General features: G+C 51.1%; 2 protein-coding genes across 11 annotated transcripts; one reads left to right on the forward strand and one right to left on the reverse strand.

Annotated features, from left to right (window-relative positions):
• The first annotated feature begins 435 nt into the window (after positions 1-435).
• Positions 436-14,590, forward strand: OGG1 (8-oxoguanine DNA glycosylase). Of its 8 annotated transcripts, XR_004624759.1 has the most exons (8): positions 869-1,193; positions 1,633-1,880; positions 2,525-2,704; positions 4,141-4,322; positions 5,157-5,307; positions 5,444-5,493; positions 5,791-5,984; positions 13,999-14,015. XR_004624759.1 is itself a non-coding variant. In XM_034658727.1 (7 exons), exons 2-7 carry the CDS (start codon positions 1,087-1,089, stop codon positions 5,584-5,586), a joined length of 1,011 nt encoding a protein of 336 aa, XP_034514618.1. In that variant the 5' UTR covers positions 436-825; position 1,086; the 3' UTR covers positions 5,587-5,774. The 8 variants fall into 8 exon arrangements, 7 of the variants coding, with proteins under 7 accessions (XP_034514618.1, XP_034514619.1, XP_034514617.1 ...); XM_034658727.1 differs by lacking the exons at positions 5,791-5,984; positions 13,999-14,015 and adding an exon at positions 436-825 and having other exon boundaries at positions 1,086-1,193; positions 5,444-5,774; XM_034658728.1 differs by lacking the exons at positions 5,791-5,984; positions 13,999-14,015 and adding an exon at positions 436-791 and having other exon boundaries at positions 1,086-1,193; positions 5,444-5,774.
• Positions 6,054-16,574, reverse strand: CAMK1 (calcium/calmodulin dependent protein kinase I). 3 transcript variants are annotated; one of them, XM_034658730.1, is made up of 12 exons: positions 16,407-16,573; positions 14,267-14,381; positions 12,218-12,349; positions 10,928-11,002; positions 10,704-10,842; positions 9,745-9,871; positions 9,577-9,652; positions 8,772-8,884; positions 8,120-8,198; positions 7,935-8,022; positions 6,440-6,557; positions 6,054-6,331 (listed from the first exon to the last, which is right to left on the reverse strand). In XM_034658730.1, exons 2-12 carry the CDS (start codon positions 14,347-14,349, stop codon positions 6,249-6,251), a joined length of 1,113 nt encoding a protein of 370 aa, XP_034514621.1. In that variant the 5' UTR covers positions 14,350-14,381; positions 16,407-16,573; the 3' UTR covers positions 6,054-6,248. The 3 variants fall into 3 exon arrangements, with proteins under 3 accessions (XP_034514621.1, XP_034514622.1, XP_034514623.1); XM_034658731.1 differs by lacking the exon at positions 16,407-16,573 and adding an exon at positions 14,641-14,797; XM_034658732.1 differs by lacking the exons at positions 8,772-8,884; positions 9,577-9,652 and having other exon boundaries at positions 16,407-16,574.
• Between the last annotated feature and the right edge of the window lie 2,161 nt (positions 16,575-18,735).

The raw sequence follows: 18,735 nt of genomic DNA on the forward strand, positions 1-18,735 counted from the left end.
GGGCGAGGCCCGCGGGGCCACAGGCCCCATGGGCACGGGTGTGAGATGACGGAGTGCTGCTGAAGGAATGCCGAGACTGAAGGGAGCAGCTGGGCAGCGCGGCCGGCGGGGTGCGGCCGGGGCTGCAGTCCGAGGAGCTCGGCCTCTGACGGAGTGAAGTCTGTGAGCAGGCCTGACTGCGGAGTCGAGGCTTGGGGAGGCCTTTTGGAGGGGAGCGGCCCAGCCGGCGAGTGCGAAGACAATCCGCAGGCGACAGAAGCTGTGAAGAGGCCTCACGGGGGATCGCAGGGGCCCGAGCTGTGTTCGGGTCCAATTCTCGATCAAGAGGGCGAATGTATGTGACTGGAGGAGCTCGGTGGAGAAAGGCTTTCTGAGGACGGTGAGGGACAGGATTTGGTTCTGCCGGCGGGCAAGCCTGAGGAACCCAGGGGCTCTGAGGAGATAAGGCCTTGAGAATTGGGGCCCGAGGGCGCATTCTGCGACCTGTCCGCGGGGCGCGGGGATTGGACACCCTGGCGTGCCGAGTGCAGACATCCCCAGAGGAAAGGCCGAGAGCGGGCAGCGAGCCCAGCGCGCGCCAACCGCTGCGGCGCCTCGGAGAGACCCACCCATCCGCCACCACACCCTGTTCTCATTGGCGCCTCTTAACTTTTCCGCGGATTGGCTACCTCCGGACCCAATAAGCCAGGCCTGAGTCCTACTTCCGGGGAGAGTGAGGTCCGCCCCCTGAAGAAGCCGGAAGAGTGCGTTTGCGCGCGCTTCCCAAAGTCGCGGCTTCGCGGAGGACCGTGGTGATCGCCGGGAAGCGGGGGCGGGGGAGGATACGTAAGGAGGAAGGGCGGAGGATTGGGGGCCCTGGCGGACTGTAAGGGGCGGGGCCTACGGGGAGTGGAGGAATTAAATGAAACTGGGAGGGCCTTAAGAGAACTTAAGGGGGCAAGGGCTTGGTGGGCGAGGCCTTAAGGGATGTGTTGTCTGTGTGGGCGTGGTCTTTTGTTCTCGGGAGCTCTGGTACCGAGTGGGCGGGGCCATTATGAGGCGGAGCCTGGAGTGGAATTGTTAGCTTGCTTCCTTCTGCTCTGCAGCATGGGGCATCGTACTCTAGCTTCTTTCCCGGCCCTGTGGGCCTCCATCCCCTGTCCACGCTCGGAGCTGCGCCTGGACCTGGTTCTGGCTTCCGGACAGTCCTTCCGGTGAGTGACTCTGACTCCTGGATCCTCGACACTGCAGGTCTGGAGTGTAAAGGAATGTTGGGGGTGATGGAAGAAGCCTCAGGGTACAAAAGAGGAAACTGAGGCATGGGTGGTGAGCCTGTTTACCTCCTTTATAAAGTGGAGGTAAAAAGCCAGTGCAGGGGCACCTGGGAGGCCGAGTCGGTTAAGCATCCGGCTCTTGATCTCTGCTCAGGTCTTGATCTCAGGGTCGTGAGATCAAGCCCTGCTTTGGGCTCCATGTTGGATGTGGAGCCTACTTTAAAAAAAAAAAAAAAAGCCAGTGCAGTGTTGTGAGGATCAAATGACTTTGCATTTCCTAAGTCAGTTTTGTGTATGAAGCTGTTGTAGGATGGGAGGGCCCCAAAAGGTGCAAGAAGGAAAATTGAGTACCAGGGCTGCTGTGTGCCTGGGGGCTCAGGTGGAGGGAACAAAACCCTGCGCACTGGACTGGCGTGCTGGCGAACCAGGTATGGACACTGACCCAGACTGAGGAGCAGCTCTACTGTACTGTGTACCGAGGGGACAAGGGATGGGTTAGCAGGCCCACACCAGAAGAGCTGAAGACTGTGCACCAGTACTTCCAGCTGGATGTCAACCTGGCTCAACTATATCACCATTGGAGTTCCGTGGACCCCCACTTTCAAGAGGTGGCTCAGAAATTCCAAGGTGAGTTCAACGATTGGAGCAGGGGTTGGAGTTCTTGTAATTTGGCTAAATTACAGTTTCACCATCTGTAAAATGGGGATTATATTCACCTTAAGGAATTTTACAAGGATTAAAGGAGCAATATGTGTAAAGTTTTGCTTAGAATAGTGCCTGACACATAGTAATTATTATTACTATTATTATTGTCCTGCTGATTACCACAGTGTAGTAACAAGGATATTGAGCCAAGGGGCGCCTGGGTGGCACAGCGGTTAGGCGTCTGCCTTTGGCTCAGGGCGTGATCCCGGCGTTATGGGATCGNGAGCCAAATCCTGGCTGTGTGACCCGGGGCAAGTGACGTCATTCATTCTGTAAATATTTACAGAGCATCTGCTGTGTGACTGGGAATACAGCAGTGAACAAAACAGACACAAATCCATCCCCATCCTCATCGTGTTTACATTGTAGCTTCTATATCTGTGAAATGTAATGATAGCCCAGACCTCATGGATGCTATGAGGAATGAGATCTGGTGTTGCTTTCTCTAACAGTTGCTGTCCCTCATTCCACTGGGATCCTTCTAGATCTTTGGTGCCTAGGATCTGAGGGTGGGAAGAGGCCATTCCTGACAGCAGGTCTGTATCCTATCCCCTACCTTTCCCCAGGTGTGCGACTCCTGCAACAGGACCCCATCGAGTGCCTTTTCTCCTTCATCTGTTCCTCCAACAACAACATTGCTCGCATAACTGGCATGGTAGAACGGCTCTGCCAGGCCTTCGGACCTCGGCTCATCCAGCTTGATGATGTCACCTACCATGGCTTCCCCAGCCTGCAGGCCCTGGCTGGTGAGTAGGTGGGTCCCTGCCCTCAGACCCTCCAATAGCTTTCAGTATCTCTTCAGTTTTTCCCTGGTCCCCATCTCCCATCTCAAAGCTTCCTGCCTTCCCAAACACTGCCCTCCTCCAGAACCACCTTGCCTGGTCTGATCAGCCCCACCAAATCCTCCCCGTCTGGCCCTGAAATGTCAGCACCTCACCAGTCTTTGCTTTATACCCCATAGGTTCAATACTTCATCAAAACAAACAAATAAACAAAAAACAATTATATATAGTATACAGTACTTTGGGGTTAAGAGCACTCATTCTGGAGACAGACTGCCTAGGTCTGAATTCTACCTTTGGCACTTGTCGTCTAACTGTATGACCTTGAACACATTATTTAGTCTCTCTGTGTCAGTTTTTTCACCTGTGGAACAGGATAATAATGGCACCTGCCTGTCAGAGTTGCCACAAAGATGAAGTAAAGAAATACACATACTGCACACAGGGCAGTGTTTGACATACAGGAATTATGCAGAAAATTTAAGTTGCCATCTCTACAGTGAACCCAACAATTTCGCATCCAAGAACGTATGTGTTCTTCATAGCAGCCTTGTAAGGCAAGTATTTTACAGAGGCAAGTATACCAGTTGGCAGATGTGAGAATAAAGCTAGGAAAAGTGCTTAGGGACTGCATAGCAAGGAGACAGGCCACCTAGAGAAAAGAGAATGTTTTTGGTACTTAGAAATTCAGTCTTGGGGAAAAGAAATAGAAACCCAGCCTTGGGTCTCAGCTCCCAGTTAAGTAGTCATAAGACCAAAAGAATTCATTTACCTACCCAAGCTCCTCCTGTTCATAGGATGGGAAAAAGAGTTTCTATCCAGGAGGGTTTAAGTGGTGAGTAAAGCAGTCATGAGGCAGGGTACTCTGATAGTCTAAGAGCATGGACTTTGGTTTCCCAGACCTGGGTGCAAGATCCCCCCCCCCACCATGTCCTTTCTTGAGCAAGTTATTAAACTAAATAATAGTACTGTCGTTAGGGTCCTTGAGAAAAGCACGATAATGTACCTAAAGCACTTTGCCCACACGTGATACCTAGCATTTGATAATAGAAGCTGTTGTTATTATGGTTATTATTTGAGATCATGGGTGTGATTGCACTTTGGAAAAGTTAAAGAACTCAACTGGGGAGTTCCTCCAGGGCAGCAAGTCCTTCTCAGTCCCTGCTCCGAGTGCTCAACACTGGGTAATAGGTGCTCAGAAAACATTTGTAGAGGGGTAGAACCCAGGCTTTAACCCTTACCTTTGCACAAGCAAGTGTCCTGAGGTCTCCCAAAGGGTGATGAGGTAGGAGAGAGGTACCTAGGGAAACCATTCCTGTGGGGCAGAGGGCTCACACACTAGCTTGAAGACAGGAAGTATTTAAAGTTGCCTGACCCCTGCTCTCCCCAACCCCCAACAGGGCCAGAGGTAGAGGCTCAGCTCAGGAAGTTGGGCCTGGGGTACCGTGCCCGCTACGTGAGTGCCAGTGCCCGAGCCATCCTAGAAGAACAGGGTGGGCTGTCCTGGCTGCAGCAGCTGCAAAAGGCCCCCTACGAGGAGGCCCACAAGGCCCTCTGCACCTTGCCCGGGGTGGGCACCAAGGTGAGGTCCCAGGGGGATAGGAGTTACCCTTACCACCCATGCAGAGAGTAGCAGAGAAGAAGACAAGGCAGGCCTGAGAGCTGGGTGCATACTTGGCTTGTGGAGGCAGAGCAGGAAGAGAAAGGGTACAAGCATATGTTTTATTAGAGAAAATGCAGAGTGCAGAAAGAACATAAAGGACGTTGTTCCTTGAGTGCACTTTTTAAAAAGGCCATTTGTTCAGGTACATATATGTACTGCTACAGGTATGCAAAAATTTCTAGAAGGAACCACAGGAAACTTAATAGTGGTTACCTTTGGGAAGACAAGTGGAAAGATGTTTCTCCTTTTCATATTGTTCTTATCTTGAAATTATATGTACTTATAAAAGTTTTTGTTTAATATCAACAAGGTTTGCTACCAGTAAGATGATTGGGAATTGGGCATTTATTGTTTTCTTCTTTATATGTCTCTGTAGTTTAAAAATGGATTTTTGTTTTAAAAACTTTTTTAATGGGCTCTAAACTTCAGCCTAACAGTAAGTCTTGGTTCTGCCTCTTCCTAGCCATGTAACCTTGGCCAAGTCACTTCACCTTTCTGAACCTCAATTTTCTTGTTTGAAGAATAGATATAGTATGGCCTTCTTCCCAGGTTATGATAAGAACCTGGGCCACATAGATGTTCACGCAGTAGAAATCTCATCATAGCTATTTTTAAAGTTATTACAAGAGGGTGTATGTTGATGGTGAATATAAAATAATAGTAATCTCAGAGTGGAGAAGGAAGCAGCCAGTAGCAGGATGCTGCCTAGATCCTGCCATTCCTCCTCTGTGGCTCACTCTTTTTCTTTTAAAGGTCGCTGACTGCATCTGCTTGATGGCCCTAGACAAGCCCCAGGCTGTGCCCGTGGATATCCACATGTGGCAGATTGCCCAGCGTGACTACAGCTGGCACCCCACCACGTCCCAGGCCAAGGGTCCAAGCCCCCAGGCTAACAAGGAACTGGGTAAGAAGAGAGTGGGATGTTGGAGCTGGTGATGGGCTGAGGTGGTAGAAACTTTTCATATCTCTCCATTAAATCCCACTCTTGTGGATAGGGAGTAGGAGGGCCAATTAATTTCGCCTTATCACTTCTGGTGTAGGAAACTTTTTCCGGAGCCTGTGGGGACCTTATGCTGGCTGGGCCCAAGCAGTAAGTGTACTGAAGCTTCCCCCCGCCTCCTCCTCCTCCTCTTCCTCCACTTCCTCCTCCTCCGGCCCAGACCCCTTAGGACTCCTCCTCTGAGCCCTGACCCAGTCAACTCCTTCACCACCACCGCCATTCCAGGTGGTCCTACAGGACTCTTCTCCACTCCAGCCCTGACTAGTGAATGCTCCTTGTCCTGACCCTGCTCCCTGTGAACTCTTGTACCTCTCCACACTGCCACCAGCCCCACCAGCCCTGACTCCATGTACCCTGACCCCACAGTGTCCTCCCCGCTCCTCCTAGGTACTGTTCAGTGCTGACCTGCGCCAATCCCACCGAGCTCAGGAGCCACCAGCAAAGCGCAGGAGATCTACAGACCCAGAAGGGTAGATGGGGGGCACTGGACAAAGGGGTTCCCCAAATACCTTTCCCCACTTCTCTCCGCCATCCAGTCTTGTGTTGGGAAGGGGGCTTCCTGCAACTACCTCAGGAGCCAGGTACACTCAAATTAAGTAGTTTGCGCACCGGTGTGGGGTGGGGATTATCTGGAGAGACAGAGCTACCTGTGTTTTTATCTCTTCCCTTTATTACAAGAAAGAACAATAAAATAGAAACATTTGTATGGAAAATGCAGTGGAGGAGTGATAGGGAAAGGGGTGGGGAGGCAGTGGGGCAGGGTAACTCTCTAATTCAGGGAGGGAAAGGGAGCAGGCTACCCCAACCCCTCCCACACAAAGGGTTCGGACCCTGGATCTGGGGCCCTAGAGCTGTGGGGGCAGTGTAGGGGACAATTCCGGACCTGGCTCCACGCAGCCGTCTCGACAGCAGCAGCCAGCCGCTGGCCCTACATGGGGAGAGAGAACAGAGTTGGCCATAGGAGCAGACCCTCCACTCCAGCCTGGATGCCTCTTCATGGACCACTCACACCCTTCCACAAAGCACTGGTCCTCACCCCCAGCTGCTGGTGTCAGCAGCTCCCCGTGGCTCGCCGTCGGTCCCTGCCCCTCCTGGCTGGTGCCCAGCTGGAGTTTCCTCATGTGCCGAACCACGGCCGTGGCATTGAAAGCTTGCTGTGGGGAGAAGGGGGAGAAGGGACTTTTGAGAGTGGGAGATCATGTGACAGGGTCTAGTGGTGGGATTCTTGCAGTGGTTTTGTTATTTTCATTCGGGCGTTATTGTTTGATCCCCTAAAGCCCCTGAAACCTCTACAAGGCTTTATTAAATGACACTCAGCCATATTATATATTTACACACACATACATCCATATATATATAAAATATGTATATATGAGCAAGTATATATAACCCTTTACGTATGATTAATTCATATTCACATCATCGCAAACACTTAGTATAGCATTATGTGTCAGGCACTGTTCTAAGCATTTTATTTAGCAATTCGTTTAATCTTCACAAAGGTCTTTGAGGTGGGCACTGTTAGTGTCACCATTGCCACAGGAGAAAACTGAGGCAGAGGGAAGTTGAATAAGTTGCCCACCTGTGTGTATCATTCTCTATTCAACATATCCACCAAGGTGTCCCGCACATCCCTCAAATTCACCATGTCCAAAACCAAAATCATACCCCCCAAGACAAGTGTGTACCCCTGGAATCCCCATCTCAGTGATAGTACCACCATTCACCATTTCCCCAACCAAAATCTTGGGCCAGCCCTTGATATCTCTCTTTGCCAACATCTCTTGTCCCATCACTTCTTGTCAGTTCTGCCTCCTAAAGGACTCCTGAGCCATCCACTGTTCTCTGATCTAAGCCCTCACCATCTCCTGCACACATCTCTGCTACAGCCTCCCAGCCGTGAGTCCATGCCTCTCTCTGCCCCCTAAGAGCCCTTTCTAGAAGGCAGGGTACTGGTGAAAATCCTTCTGGGGCTCCCCAGTATCTTCAGCACTGAGTCCGTTCTCCACTGTGGCATTCGAGGCCTTTACCTACATTTCCAGTCTGGGCTCCTGCCCCGCAGCCCCTCCAGTCCATCCAGGCTTACTAAACACTTGCACTTCCCTGAATGGCCACACTCTCTTGCCCCTGGCCCTCTGCATGCCATTTCCCTCTGCCTCAGACATGATTCTGCTGTACCTGGCTAATTGTTACTCAGCTGCCAAGTCTGATAGGTCTGTGAGGCCATCAGCACCCCTGTGCCCCTTCCAGGACCCCACAGATTGGAGTAGATGTCTCTAAGAGTTATACTATTCTCCCTCTAGACGCAGAGGTCAGGGACTCTCACTGAGATAGATAGAGTAGGTGTCAGGGAGTGTTGAATGAATGAATGAATGAATGAATGAATGAATGAATGAGGTTCTTTAGTAAGCATCCCTGAGCAGTTACTTTGTGCTTGATTTGATGCTAGGTGCTGTGGGAGCTGAGGTCTGGAGTGAGATGGGGAGGAGCCCTGGGGAGGCCGGGACCCAGGATTAGGAACATGGGCTCACCTTCCACTTGCTTTTGGCAAAGTTCTTCTTGATCTGCTCGCTCACCGACTGGTGAATATTCTTATCTAGAGCCGTATCCCCTGCAATCCTAGGATGGGGGTGTGTGGAGGGTTGTCTGTGAAGGCAGAGGCAGCCTTTGAGGGCCCCAGACCCCACCCCAGCTTGCAGCTTGTGGGAGCTCTCACCACGGGTGCTGCAAGGCCTGTTCACAGGTGAACCTCTTTTCCGGATCCTTCTCCATCAAGTGCTGGATGAAGTCTTTGGCTGAACCCCCAAGACAAGAGCAAAGACAAAAACAGCATGGTGGTGCCTGTGGAAACCCTCAAGACAAAACCCACCCCCTCGGGTCTGGCCTGGCATTTAAGCAAGACAAGAGGCCAGATCTGTCCATGCACCACCCGACCCCACCTGTACTGTTTCTCTAAGCCCCCCACCCACCGCAGCCTTCCAGCTCTCTCCTTTTTCCCTTATAAAAAACTTATTCTTAAAGAAGATTCTACTCAGTGTATTCACACTGATGTATGACTGATAATGGCTTCACAGGTTTGCCTCCTAATAGGCACAAAAGGATAGATGAAAACCTTGGGTGGTGTTTTAGGCATTAGGAAGTCAATTTCAAAAATACTATTTTTGAAGGCTGAATGAATGCATGCCTACAAGTTCTCAGACCAGGGGCCAGGCAGAGGGAAGCCCCTGGGGTGGGGTGTCTGGTCTTGAAGACAGCTCTTAGTTTAGGACTGGGGAATCTGACCAAAGGCAGGCAGTGAAGAGACCCCAAAGCAGATGTGAAAGGCGCCAGAGGTAGGGCCCAGGGGAAGAAGGCAAAGCCTCAAATACCAGAGTCAGAGATGTCGTCCCAGTAAGGAGAGTCAAACTCGTACTCGGCCTTCAAAATCTGTTCAAAGAGTTTGGCATCATTCTCGTCATAGAAGGGGGGGTAACCGCAGAGCCTGGGCAGGGAGAAACTCATCCTCATATCCACTTTCACTGCACCCATTGGCTCCAGGATGGAGCTTTGGGGCAGTCTCGGGTCAGGCAGCACCCAAGGGAAGGAGTTCCCCCTTTTACAAAGAGGGGAAATCTGCCCCTCTCTGATTTTTTCATTCCTGTCCAGTTACACTGGCCTTTCTGTTTCTTAATTTTCTACCATCTTTCCTTCCTCAGGGCCTTTTTACTTGCTGTACCTTCTGCCTAAACCATTCTTCCCCCACACCTTGAATGTCTGGCTCCCTCACTTCATTCAGAAGGCTATTCAACTATCACCTCCTAAGAAAGGACTTTCCTGACCTCCTTATCTAAAATGGCATCCATCCGTATCTCCCTACCCTGCTTGATTTTTCTTCATAGTATTTTACTACCTGTCATTTTTTTATAGATTTGTTTACTTGTTTATTATCCATCTCCCCTACTAGAGTTTTTGCTCCCTGAGGGCAGGCACTTTGTTTTGTTCTCTGCTAAATCCCCAGTGCTCAGCACAGTGCCAGAAACATAGTATGTATTGAATGAAGTAATCTTAGTCATTAATTGGTAGATATTAACGTGAACGGCAGGAAGGAAGAAATAGCAGAGAGGAGGAAGAGAGCAAAGTAGGGGAGAGGAGAATGCTGGAACCACATGCCCCAGTGGCCAAGCCCCCACTCACAGAATGTAGGCGATGACCCCAATGGACCAGCAATCCACTGCCTTGCTATAGGGCTTCTGGGCCAGGACCTCAGGGGCTGGAGGGAAAGGGACATGGTGGTGACAAATCTCTGCCCTGCAGCTCCCGACTCGTCCTGTACCCACGGCCCCAGCCCAGGGTGCTCCATACCCACGTATCCTGGGGTTCCACAGGCTGTGGAGAGCACGCTGCCAGGGTCCTCCATCTTGGAGAGACCAAAGTCAGAGATCATGATCTTGGAGTCTTCATCCAGGCTGTAGTACAACAGATTCTCTGGCTTGGGAGGTGGAGGGAAAGGAAGAGGCAGAGATGGCCAGAGGCTGGCAGAACCTTCTGCCTCCCCAGGCACCTCTCAGAAACTGAGCCTCCCAAAAGCCACTGTGGCTTCACGGCTGCCAGCTTGGTTGAAGGCACATGAAACTCTAGGAAGTTTTCAAGGAGGTTAAAAGTACCAGAAAGGACAAGGGCCTCAGGAATGTAAGAGGGAATTTTCTATAAACTTCAGGTTTATATTGTGAGCCCTAAAGAATTCTTGAGCACGTACTGTGTGCCAGATCCTGTGCTGGTGCTTGATTTCATTTCCTCCTTACCACATCCTTGTCAGGCCAGTCTGAATAACCCCACTTTACAGATGGGAACACTGATGCCTTGAGAGGCAAAGTGACTTGCCTGAGAACCTACGTTAGGGAGTAGTAGGGACAGAGTTCAAGCCCAGATCTGTCTCACCCCAGCGCTCTTCTAGACTGGAGGAGATGTACTACAAAATGTGAATCCATCATAGTCTCTGTAGGATTTCAGGGGTTTCTGGCTTCCTTCTTTATGTTTTGCTCTCCCCTCCCTCCAAGTTTTCTACAAAGAGCAAGGGGGACTTTTAGGATGAGGAAAAGTCCTAGACGTTATTTGGATAAAGTACCAGCACCATTCACCTTTGTATCCATTTGAGCGTCCAAACTGGAATGGGAGGAGGCAGTTTAGGGTTTACAGGGTGCATTTTGGAGATGGGAAGCCAAAGCTCGAAGAAGCGGTAAGAGTTGCCCCAGGTCATACGGTGAGGGGTTTGTGGAGGCCCCACCCAGCACCCCAGCTCACCACACACCCTCATACCCCACCTTAAGGTCTCGGTGTACTATGCCCAGGTCGTGCAGGTACTTGACGGCATCCAGCACCTGGAAGATGAGGCGGCTGGCATCCCGCTCCGTGTAGAAGCCTTTCTCCACGATGCGGTCAAACAGCTCCCCGCCAGACACCCTGCAGCCGGGGACAGGGCAGTCTGGCCACAGAGGCTAGGGAGGGGCAGCAGGGAGAGGTGTGAGCAAGGGGTGAGGCCACTCACAGCTGCATGATGAGGTAGAGGTGACCCCCACTCTCATAGATGTCATCCAGGGCTACAATGTTGGGATGCTTGATCCTGAAAGGAGAAATGAGGTAGTTCAGAGCTGAGAACAGCTCAGCCACTTTCCTACCCTCATCTCGAAGAACCACAGACCTGGGCAGGACAAACCAGAGTCCTGCAACCCGAAAGGAAAAGCTGATTTACCATGATTTATTATGATGTAATGGAAGGTTGGAGAGCACAGAGATGAACACTGGGCTCTGGCATCAGACCCATCGGATTGGGTCTCGCCTGCTCTAGTGCATGCTGTTCGGGGGCAGAGCTTTTTACCTTGCAGCACTGATCAATACGTGATTTTAAAATGCTCCTGTGTTTATGAGTCTGTCAGCCTCCGCCACCAGAACACCAGCTCCAGGAGACCAGGGGCTTTATCTTACCACCGTTCCCCCCACACCTGGTGTAGAGTAAGTGCTCACTGAGTCATTGAATATTAAGCCTCAGTTTCCTAGTCTATAATATGAAGCCAATGACAATACTTCCCTCAAAGAGTTGGGGGTGAGGATCACATGAGAAAATGCAGGTAAGAATCTTGGCACAATGCCTGGTACACGGTGAATGCTTGATAAATGAAATAATGATGGTGACTGAGCTTGACAGAAGCCATGGCTCTGCCACAAAGTTGTTGTGTGACCTTGGACAAATCCCTTACCCTCTCTGGGCCTCAGTTCCTCCTCCCCCACCCAATAGTGGAAATGATCATTTCATCCCTGCCCAGGGTCGTTGGAGAGCTCAGAGGAGGGGATGGAAGTGAAGGTTCTCTATAAGCTTTCCACTGAGGGCAGCAGGTTTCACATCAGTGTGAGCAAATCATAGACCAGTTGGTTATTGATTTAGTCAGGGGTTCCTGAGACAGGCATTTTTTAAATTTCTGGAGTGGCTTTAATATATAGGGGGGAACTTGAGGTAGGTCTACGATAGTACCAGTTGAGATACGTTGCTTCGAGCCACATTCAAGGATTGACTTCTAGATCTGACTGAGCAGATTAAACCACTGTAAATAAGCAGTGGCATTTCAGTGACATCTATCATTTCAGCTGCTGCACCAGATGCATGAAATAAAAGAACCTCTAATGCGCTCCACAACCCTACCAAGTGAAGATTATTACCCCATTTTATAAATGAGCAGTTTGAGGCTCACAGGTTAAACGATTTGCCCAAAGCAGAGGTAAGGAGAGAATGGGAGGAGTCAAGGCAGGGTCAACCCAGGCAGAAACACTGTGACCCACGCACCTGTGCAGGACAGCGATCTCATTCTCCATGCTGCCCTCCTTGCCCTCCAGAGCCTTCTTGGCGATGCATTTGATGGCCACCAACTTGTGAATTCTCTTATCTTCTGCCAGGATTACCTCTGAGAAGGCCCCCCTGCAGAGAGAGGGGATTCATGAGGTGGGTAACTGAACCTTAGCTTCCCTTCAGCCCCTCCTCCATACTCCTATGGGTTAGGTGACCACCAGTGAACCAAGGATGTGGGATGAGCCTCCCTCCATCACTCTTCCATCCCCCTGGGCCAATCAGAGTAGTCTATCCTTGGCCACAGTAATTGGGTCATGTGATGCAAGCCAGATTACTGGCACTTTGAGAATGAGCTGCTCTTTCCTGCCAAGCTGGTAAGATGCGAGCCTGGAGCTAATCATGGTTATCCTTGCCACCACTTGAGAAGAGCCTGCTTGAGAATGAAGGTAACACAAAGGAAATCAAAGCTAAGAAATTCCTGGTGACAATTTCCAGATAACATCATGTAAGTCTCTGGATCCAGCCATGCCTGACATTTATGCCCTGGGCTTTTTGATTTATGCAAAATTGATTCATTTCTTTTTCTGCTACAGTTTGAGTCTTGGTTTATTAACACCTTTTATAACCTTGAAGAACCATCAGCATCGCCTGGGAACTTTTTAAAAATGCAGAATCTCAGGCCTCAACCCCAGACCCACTAAATCAGAATCTGCATTTTCACAAGATCTTCAGATAATCTGTATGCTCACCGAAATTTGAGAAGCAGTATTTGACAAGCTCTTAGAAAAGAGCAAACTCGTTTGCACTAGAGTTCACAGATAAGGAAGATCTACTGGAGTATTTCTTCTAGGACTTTTTGCTTTCTCTGGGATAAGAGGAAGTCCATATGTCAAAAGCGACTCTTGTGGTGAAATCTCAATCATCAGAATAACTAGTGACTGTGGGGGCGCCTGTGTGGCTCAGTCAGTTGGGCATCTGCCTTTGGCTCAGGTAGTGACCTCGAGGTCCTGGGGTCAAGCCCAACTCGACCTTTGCCTCACCCCCAGCTTGTGCTCTCTCTCTCAAATAAATAAATAAAATATTAAAAAAACAAAAACAAAAAAACTAGTGACTGTGGTAGCCTCATTACTGGTTTCCAGTCTTGTCCCTCTCCAGTTGACCCTCCATGCTTTGGCCAGAGTGACCATCCTGAATTGCAAGCCTGCAAAAATGTCTTAAAAGTCTTCCTATGGCTCATGAGATAAAGTCCAGCCTCCATAGCTTGGCTTTCAAGGCCTTACATGACCTGTTCTCTCTTCTCAGCCTCTTCTTCCACTCTTCCCCCCACCTCTGATTATAAGCTCTATCATTCTTTACCTCTTTCCACACATAACCTGCTTCTCAACGTTTGCTGATGCTCTTCCTTCTGCCTGGAATGCCCTTCCTCTCTGACAGGTGCATTTCTGCTTATCCCTCAGCCCCTACCTCAAATACCCACTTCTCCAGAAAGGTTTCCCCAGGCAGAAGCCACCATTCTGGGCTCTACAAAGTCCTCATTCTTGACTTCAACGGGAGCACATCATACACCCTGTTGTCATTTTTCCTGGGTGTGTTTCCGCCATATGTTTAGGATCGACTTGAGGGGCAGGGACCGGGTTTGAGTTATTTCTGGATTCCCACCACTGAGAAAAGAGCCATGTCCAGCTTCAGTTCCTAAACCTAGGCCAAAACCCTAAGCTCTTGGCCAAAAGTTGGAAAAACTGGCTCCTTCATTCTCCCCTACTTTGTTCTCTTCACAGGAACCCAGAGCTGCAGCCAACAGTGGCGTCTGTTCCACCTACTGTCAGCCAGAAGTGAAAAGATGGGCCAGACTGGGCCATGGCAAGGCTGCCATGGCACTGGGATTATAGGAAACAGGAAGCAGTGATCAACTGACCAGAAGAAGTACCACCCTGGACTCAGCCTCCCCAGCCAGCCAGGCCAAAGAGTGAGGACCTTCCCAACCCACACCACAGCTCAGGGACAGCGTCCCCCTCCACCCCCCGCTTGCCTGCCCTTGAGACTCACGTTCCCAGAACATCACGGAAGTCGTAAATGTCCCTAATATCCTCCACCTGCTTCCAGCTGGGGCCGTCCACTGCCCCCGGCATGGCCCACTGCCCCCTGGCCACGGCCAGGGCTCCTGAGAAGGGAAATGGAGGGAAAAGACTCAGTGGGGCCCAGCCTTCCATGTTAGAACTTCGGGAACTGAGGCCCCATTCAGTCATTCAGCCTGCATTTATTCATTCCTTGGTTCATTCATTTGACATAGTTATTCAGCAAATCCATTCATTCGCCAGTCATTTGTTCCTCCCACAAGTCCTCATGCCTAGAGGAAAATCCTTCAAGGTGGCAGCAGAAGTCTTTTTTCAACAAAGTCATTCGTTCATTCATTTACTCACCTTAACTCCCAGTTTCTCCCTCTCCAAATCCAAACACTCAGGAGGACACTGACCCCCAGGAGGACAGCAGAGAAGACCCCAGAGCAGCTTGTAGAAGCACCGGGTCCTGGAAGGTCCCCCTGTCCTCAGAACCAGCAATGTCTCAGCCCCACCCTAGGAATTGCTGGGGTGTCTCCTCTTCCTCTTTCTTCTCCCACCCAGCCTCTCGGAAATCAGGTTTCCGGCAGCCTGGGCTTCCAGCAATATCTCAGCCACGTTTTTAAATAGCTCCTTCTGTACTGTTACCACGGCAACAGCAGCCACAGCTGGAGCTCCCCAGGCCTCCTATTACCCCCTCTCCCTTCTGGCTCCCTGTTTGGGTCCCAGAAGCCTGAGAAATGGAACCACCCAGCTTGCCCCCTCCTGGCTTCTTCTGACCCTGATCCAGCCTGTACCTTTCTCCACTGAGACCTCTGTCAGCAGGATGGTGGGAGTTCTCTCCCCATTTATCAGATGGACATTGAGGAGACTGAGGTTGGCAATGGATAGGGACAGGGTCCATCTTTGCCCAAATGATGACTGGCTGGGGTCCAGCTAAGCTTGCTGAAAGCAGAGGACTTTGATGGGGCCACTCTCAGCTTGTGTTTCCAATATGCAGCCAGACTGGGGCCCATTCAGAGCCCAGCATGCTGTGTGATCTCAAGGAAGTCACCTTCCCTTTCTGTTTCCTCTCTGGGAGAAGGAGGGATGGTGCCCTGACTAGAGTCCCTGGTGTGAGATCCCACTCCTTGGATAGGACCTGGTTCCCAGGAAGGGCCTGAGCACCCATCCCAGGGGCAGAAACTTCTAGGAAAGGAAACATGACGGTAAGCTCTAGAGGCAGAGTTTTAAAAGCCATCTGGAGGCTTGGCAAATAAAACCCTCATGGGTCCACAGACACACCATGCTCCACCCACACCTCTGAACCAAAATACCTGCCCCCAGATTCAGTACATTCCACACCCAGATACCGCAACACCCGATGATCATACATGCACACCCAGACAGCACACATGTCCACACACGCACTCCCCCAGACATCCTCACACCCAAACATCCCTCCCACAGATCCTTCTTACACCCCCAAACACACATCTGTGCGCACGCACACACGCATTCCTCACCTATGTACCGGACATCCCAGATTCACTTATACCCTTCATCCTGTTTCTATACACCCTAGAAACTCCTGTGCCCCAAACCGCACCCCAACTCCTTACACACCTAACTTCAAACATCCTCAATACACAATCGTATAGCCTCAACTCTTACTACCCTTGAGCCAGATACCAGCATGCACAACACCTGGACACACATCTGCAACAAAAACACTGATTCCCAGACATCCCCACCCATAAAGATACCCTTACACTGCAACTCCGTGTCTGATCCACACGCCTGTGCTAAGACGTTAGCACAACCCAACACAGCCCCCACACATCTATAGCTCCAAATGCCAAGTCCGTCCATATTCAGGCCCAGCCGAACATAGGCACGCGCGCGCGCGCACACACACTCACACACACCCTCCCCACCTTCCTCTAGTACCCACTGAGCTCCCCACAGCCGCCTGGCACCTGCTGGGCCTGGGCCGAGGTTGGAGAGAAAGGCCCTGCCCTGCCCATCCAGAGTCCAGCCCGTCCGGGCACCCACTCCCATCCTTGTGGGAGGGTATCCAGCGACCGGAGGGATCTGGCCACCCCTCCTCCGCACCCCGGAGCACAGGCGGGGCGGCTTCTGGGCTGTACCTGCGGCTGCCCCGCCGCGGGGCTGGCTGGGAGGCCCGAAGTGGCTGGCGCCGAGCTCTGGCTGCCGCTTGCCGTCCGCCGCCGCCGCCGCTCCGCTCCCGGCTCTCCCGCCCGCTCTCTCGCTGGGGCTCGGCTCGGGCTCTGCTGGCCCCCTCCGCCCGCCTGCGGCTCTGATGTCAGTGGAGGAGGAGCCTGCGGCTGAGGGACTTGGGACTGGGAGGCTCCGCGGCGCTCCCGGGCTGGGGAAGGGGCGCGGTGGTTGAGGAGGAGCCCCCTGGTTCAGCTCAGTTCCTCTTCAGGACTCTTCCCTCCCCTCCTCTCTGCTGGGGCCCCCATTTCACAGAGGGGACAACTGAGGCTCTGAGAGATGAAAGGTTCAAAATCAGCAGTTGGTCAGAGGCAAAATCGAATTCGAATCCAGGTCCTTGTGATGTCAGAGTCTGACGAGTTCCACCCAGTCGTTTTGTGGAGTTTGAAACCAGTTCTGAGAACTCCCTTGGGGGCTCTTCCTCCCCATTCCCTCTCACCCCCTTTCCCTTAGTGCCCAGAAGGGAATTAGGCCCTCAAAAGGGCTCAGGAGACTGTTGGGGGCGGGGCGGGGGGGTGGGAGGATGAAGGGGTAGAGAAAGGGCAAAGCAAGAGTAGACAGTGAAGAGAATAGAGGCAGTTATAGGGAGGTGGCCCCAGTTGACAGGCAGGAAAACAGACCCGGTGTCCCTGCTCCAGTTCCCAGCACCTGCCCCTCAAAATAGGTGTGCCCCCCTGAGGGACTGGGACAGGGAGGGGAAGGGAGGAGGGGGAGTTAAATCAGGATCCTAGAGGAAGCAGGCCAAAGACGACCAAGGTGCCACGTGACTGGGCTGCTGCCAGGGGCTGATGGCTAGGGGCCAGGTTTGGGGGGAGGGGGGAGCACAAACTGCTCCTGGGGTGTGGGCAGGGGGCCAAGGAACCTGACCGAGGTCCTCTTGCGCAAGGCTTTCCTTGGGAAGAAATTTGGTGCAGGGGGAGAGGGGGAGCAGCTCAAAGGAAGCGCAGGTGGGGCTAGACTGGGGCCAGAGGAGCCACATTGCTGTGACCCCCACTCCACCTCCATCACATCCCGCTGCCCAAATTTCGGCATTTTCCAGTGGGACATGGGAAAAGGACGATGCTTACCCCAACACAATTTCAACTGGCTTTTACCTCTCTTATCCTTGCGACTAGGTCAGGGGTGGTCGATGTATTATGCCCATTTTACAGAGAAAGGATGATGGCTGAGGTTCCTAGAAAGGCTTTAAAGACTGACTTATCTGAGTCACACTTCACCTTTCTGAGACTCATTTTTTTCATCTGGAATATGGGAATATGGACGACCAACTCAGAATTCTTCTGAGAATTCCGTGAGATAATGAATGTGAAGTGCCTGGAATATTGTAGGTGTTCAAATATGAGAGCTAGACTTAGTGTAAACTGAGGCTCTGAGAAGGGACCTGATTTGTCCAAGGGCAAGGGACTAAGGGGCAATTTCCCTCCCCTGAATCTCAGTATCTCAGACTTCCTAGTCCATGGAAAATCACATTTCCTGCCCAGGGCTGAGCCCCTACTCTCCTCTATACCTACCCATTGAGCTAGAATTATTTCACCACAAATTCCTGTTTATCTCATTGACAACATTCCTGAGGTGATAAGGTAGCCTCTGTCCTGAGGTCTTGTACAATTTTTATGCTCTGTTTTACATTTTGCCTGCTTTTGAGCATGTCTGAGGGCACTTAAACACTTTCTTTTTTTAACAAATACTTTGTCTCTCTTTTTAAAAATATTTCTACTAAACAAATCATGACGTAAGATACTAAAAACACACAAAGACCCTTCTAGTCACTGATCAAGTTCTTTTACTTGCCAAGTAACAAAATCCCAGCCTAAGCCAGCTTCATCGAAGGGGAAAATCTGACTCCAATAGCTGACTGCAAGATTGAAGGAACAACACCATGGACCAGGGTCTTGGAGCCTAGAACTGGAAACACAGTACTCATAGGATTTGCTTTCTTGCATCTCTTCTTGTCTCGATTTCTCTGCACGTTGGCTTCCCTTCCTCTGCAAAGTGATCTCTCTGCCTGGAAGAAAACATGGTGTGAGGCAGACCCGGCTTTCCAAATGAACACAGCAGGAGAGCTATACCCAGTTTCGTGTATCAGTCTCAGGAAAGGACCTGATTGAGTTCTGCTAGAGTAACACGCCTACTGCTTGGCCCCAAACAAACTATTGCCAAGGAACTGCGGTACTCTATTGGGCAAATATACTGTCATGGGGAGCCACACCATGGGATGAAGAGGGGTATCTTGCCAAAAGG

Source organism: Ailuropoda melanoleuca, chromosome 4, assembly GCF_002007445.2.
Source record: "Ailuropoda melanoleuca isolate Jingjing chromosome 4, ASM200744v2, whole genome shotgun sequence".
Taxonomy (NCBI): domain Eukaryota; kingdom Metazoa; phylum Chordata; class Mammalia; order Carnivora; family Ursidae; genus Ailuropoda; species Ailuropoda melanoleuca.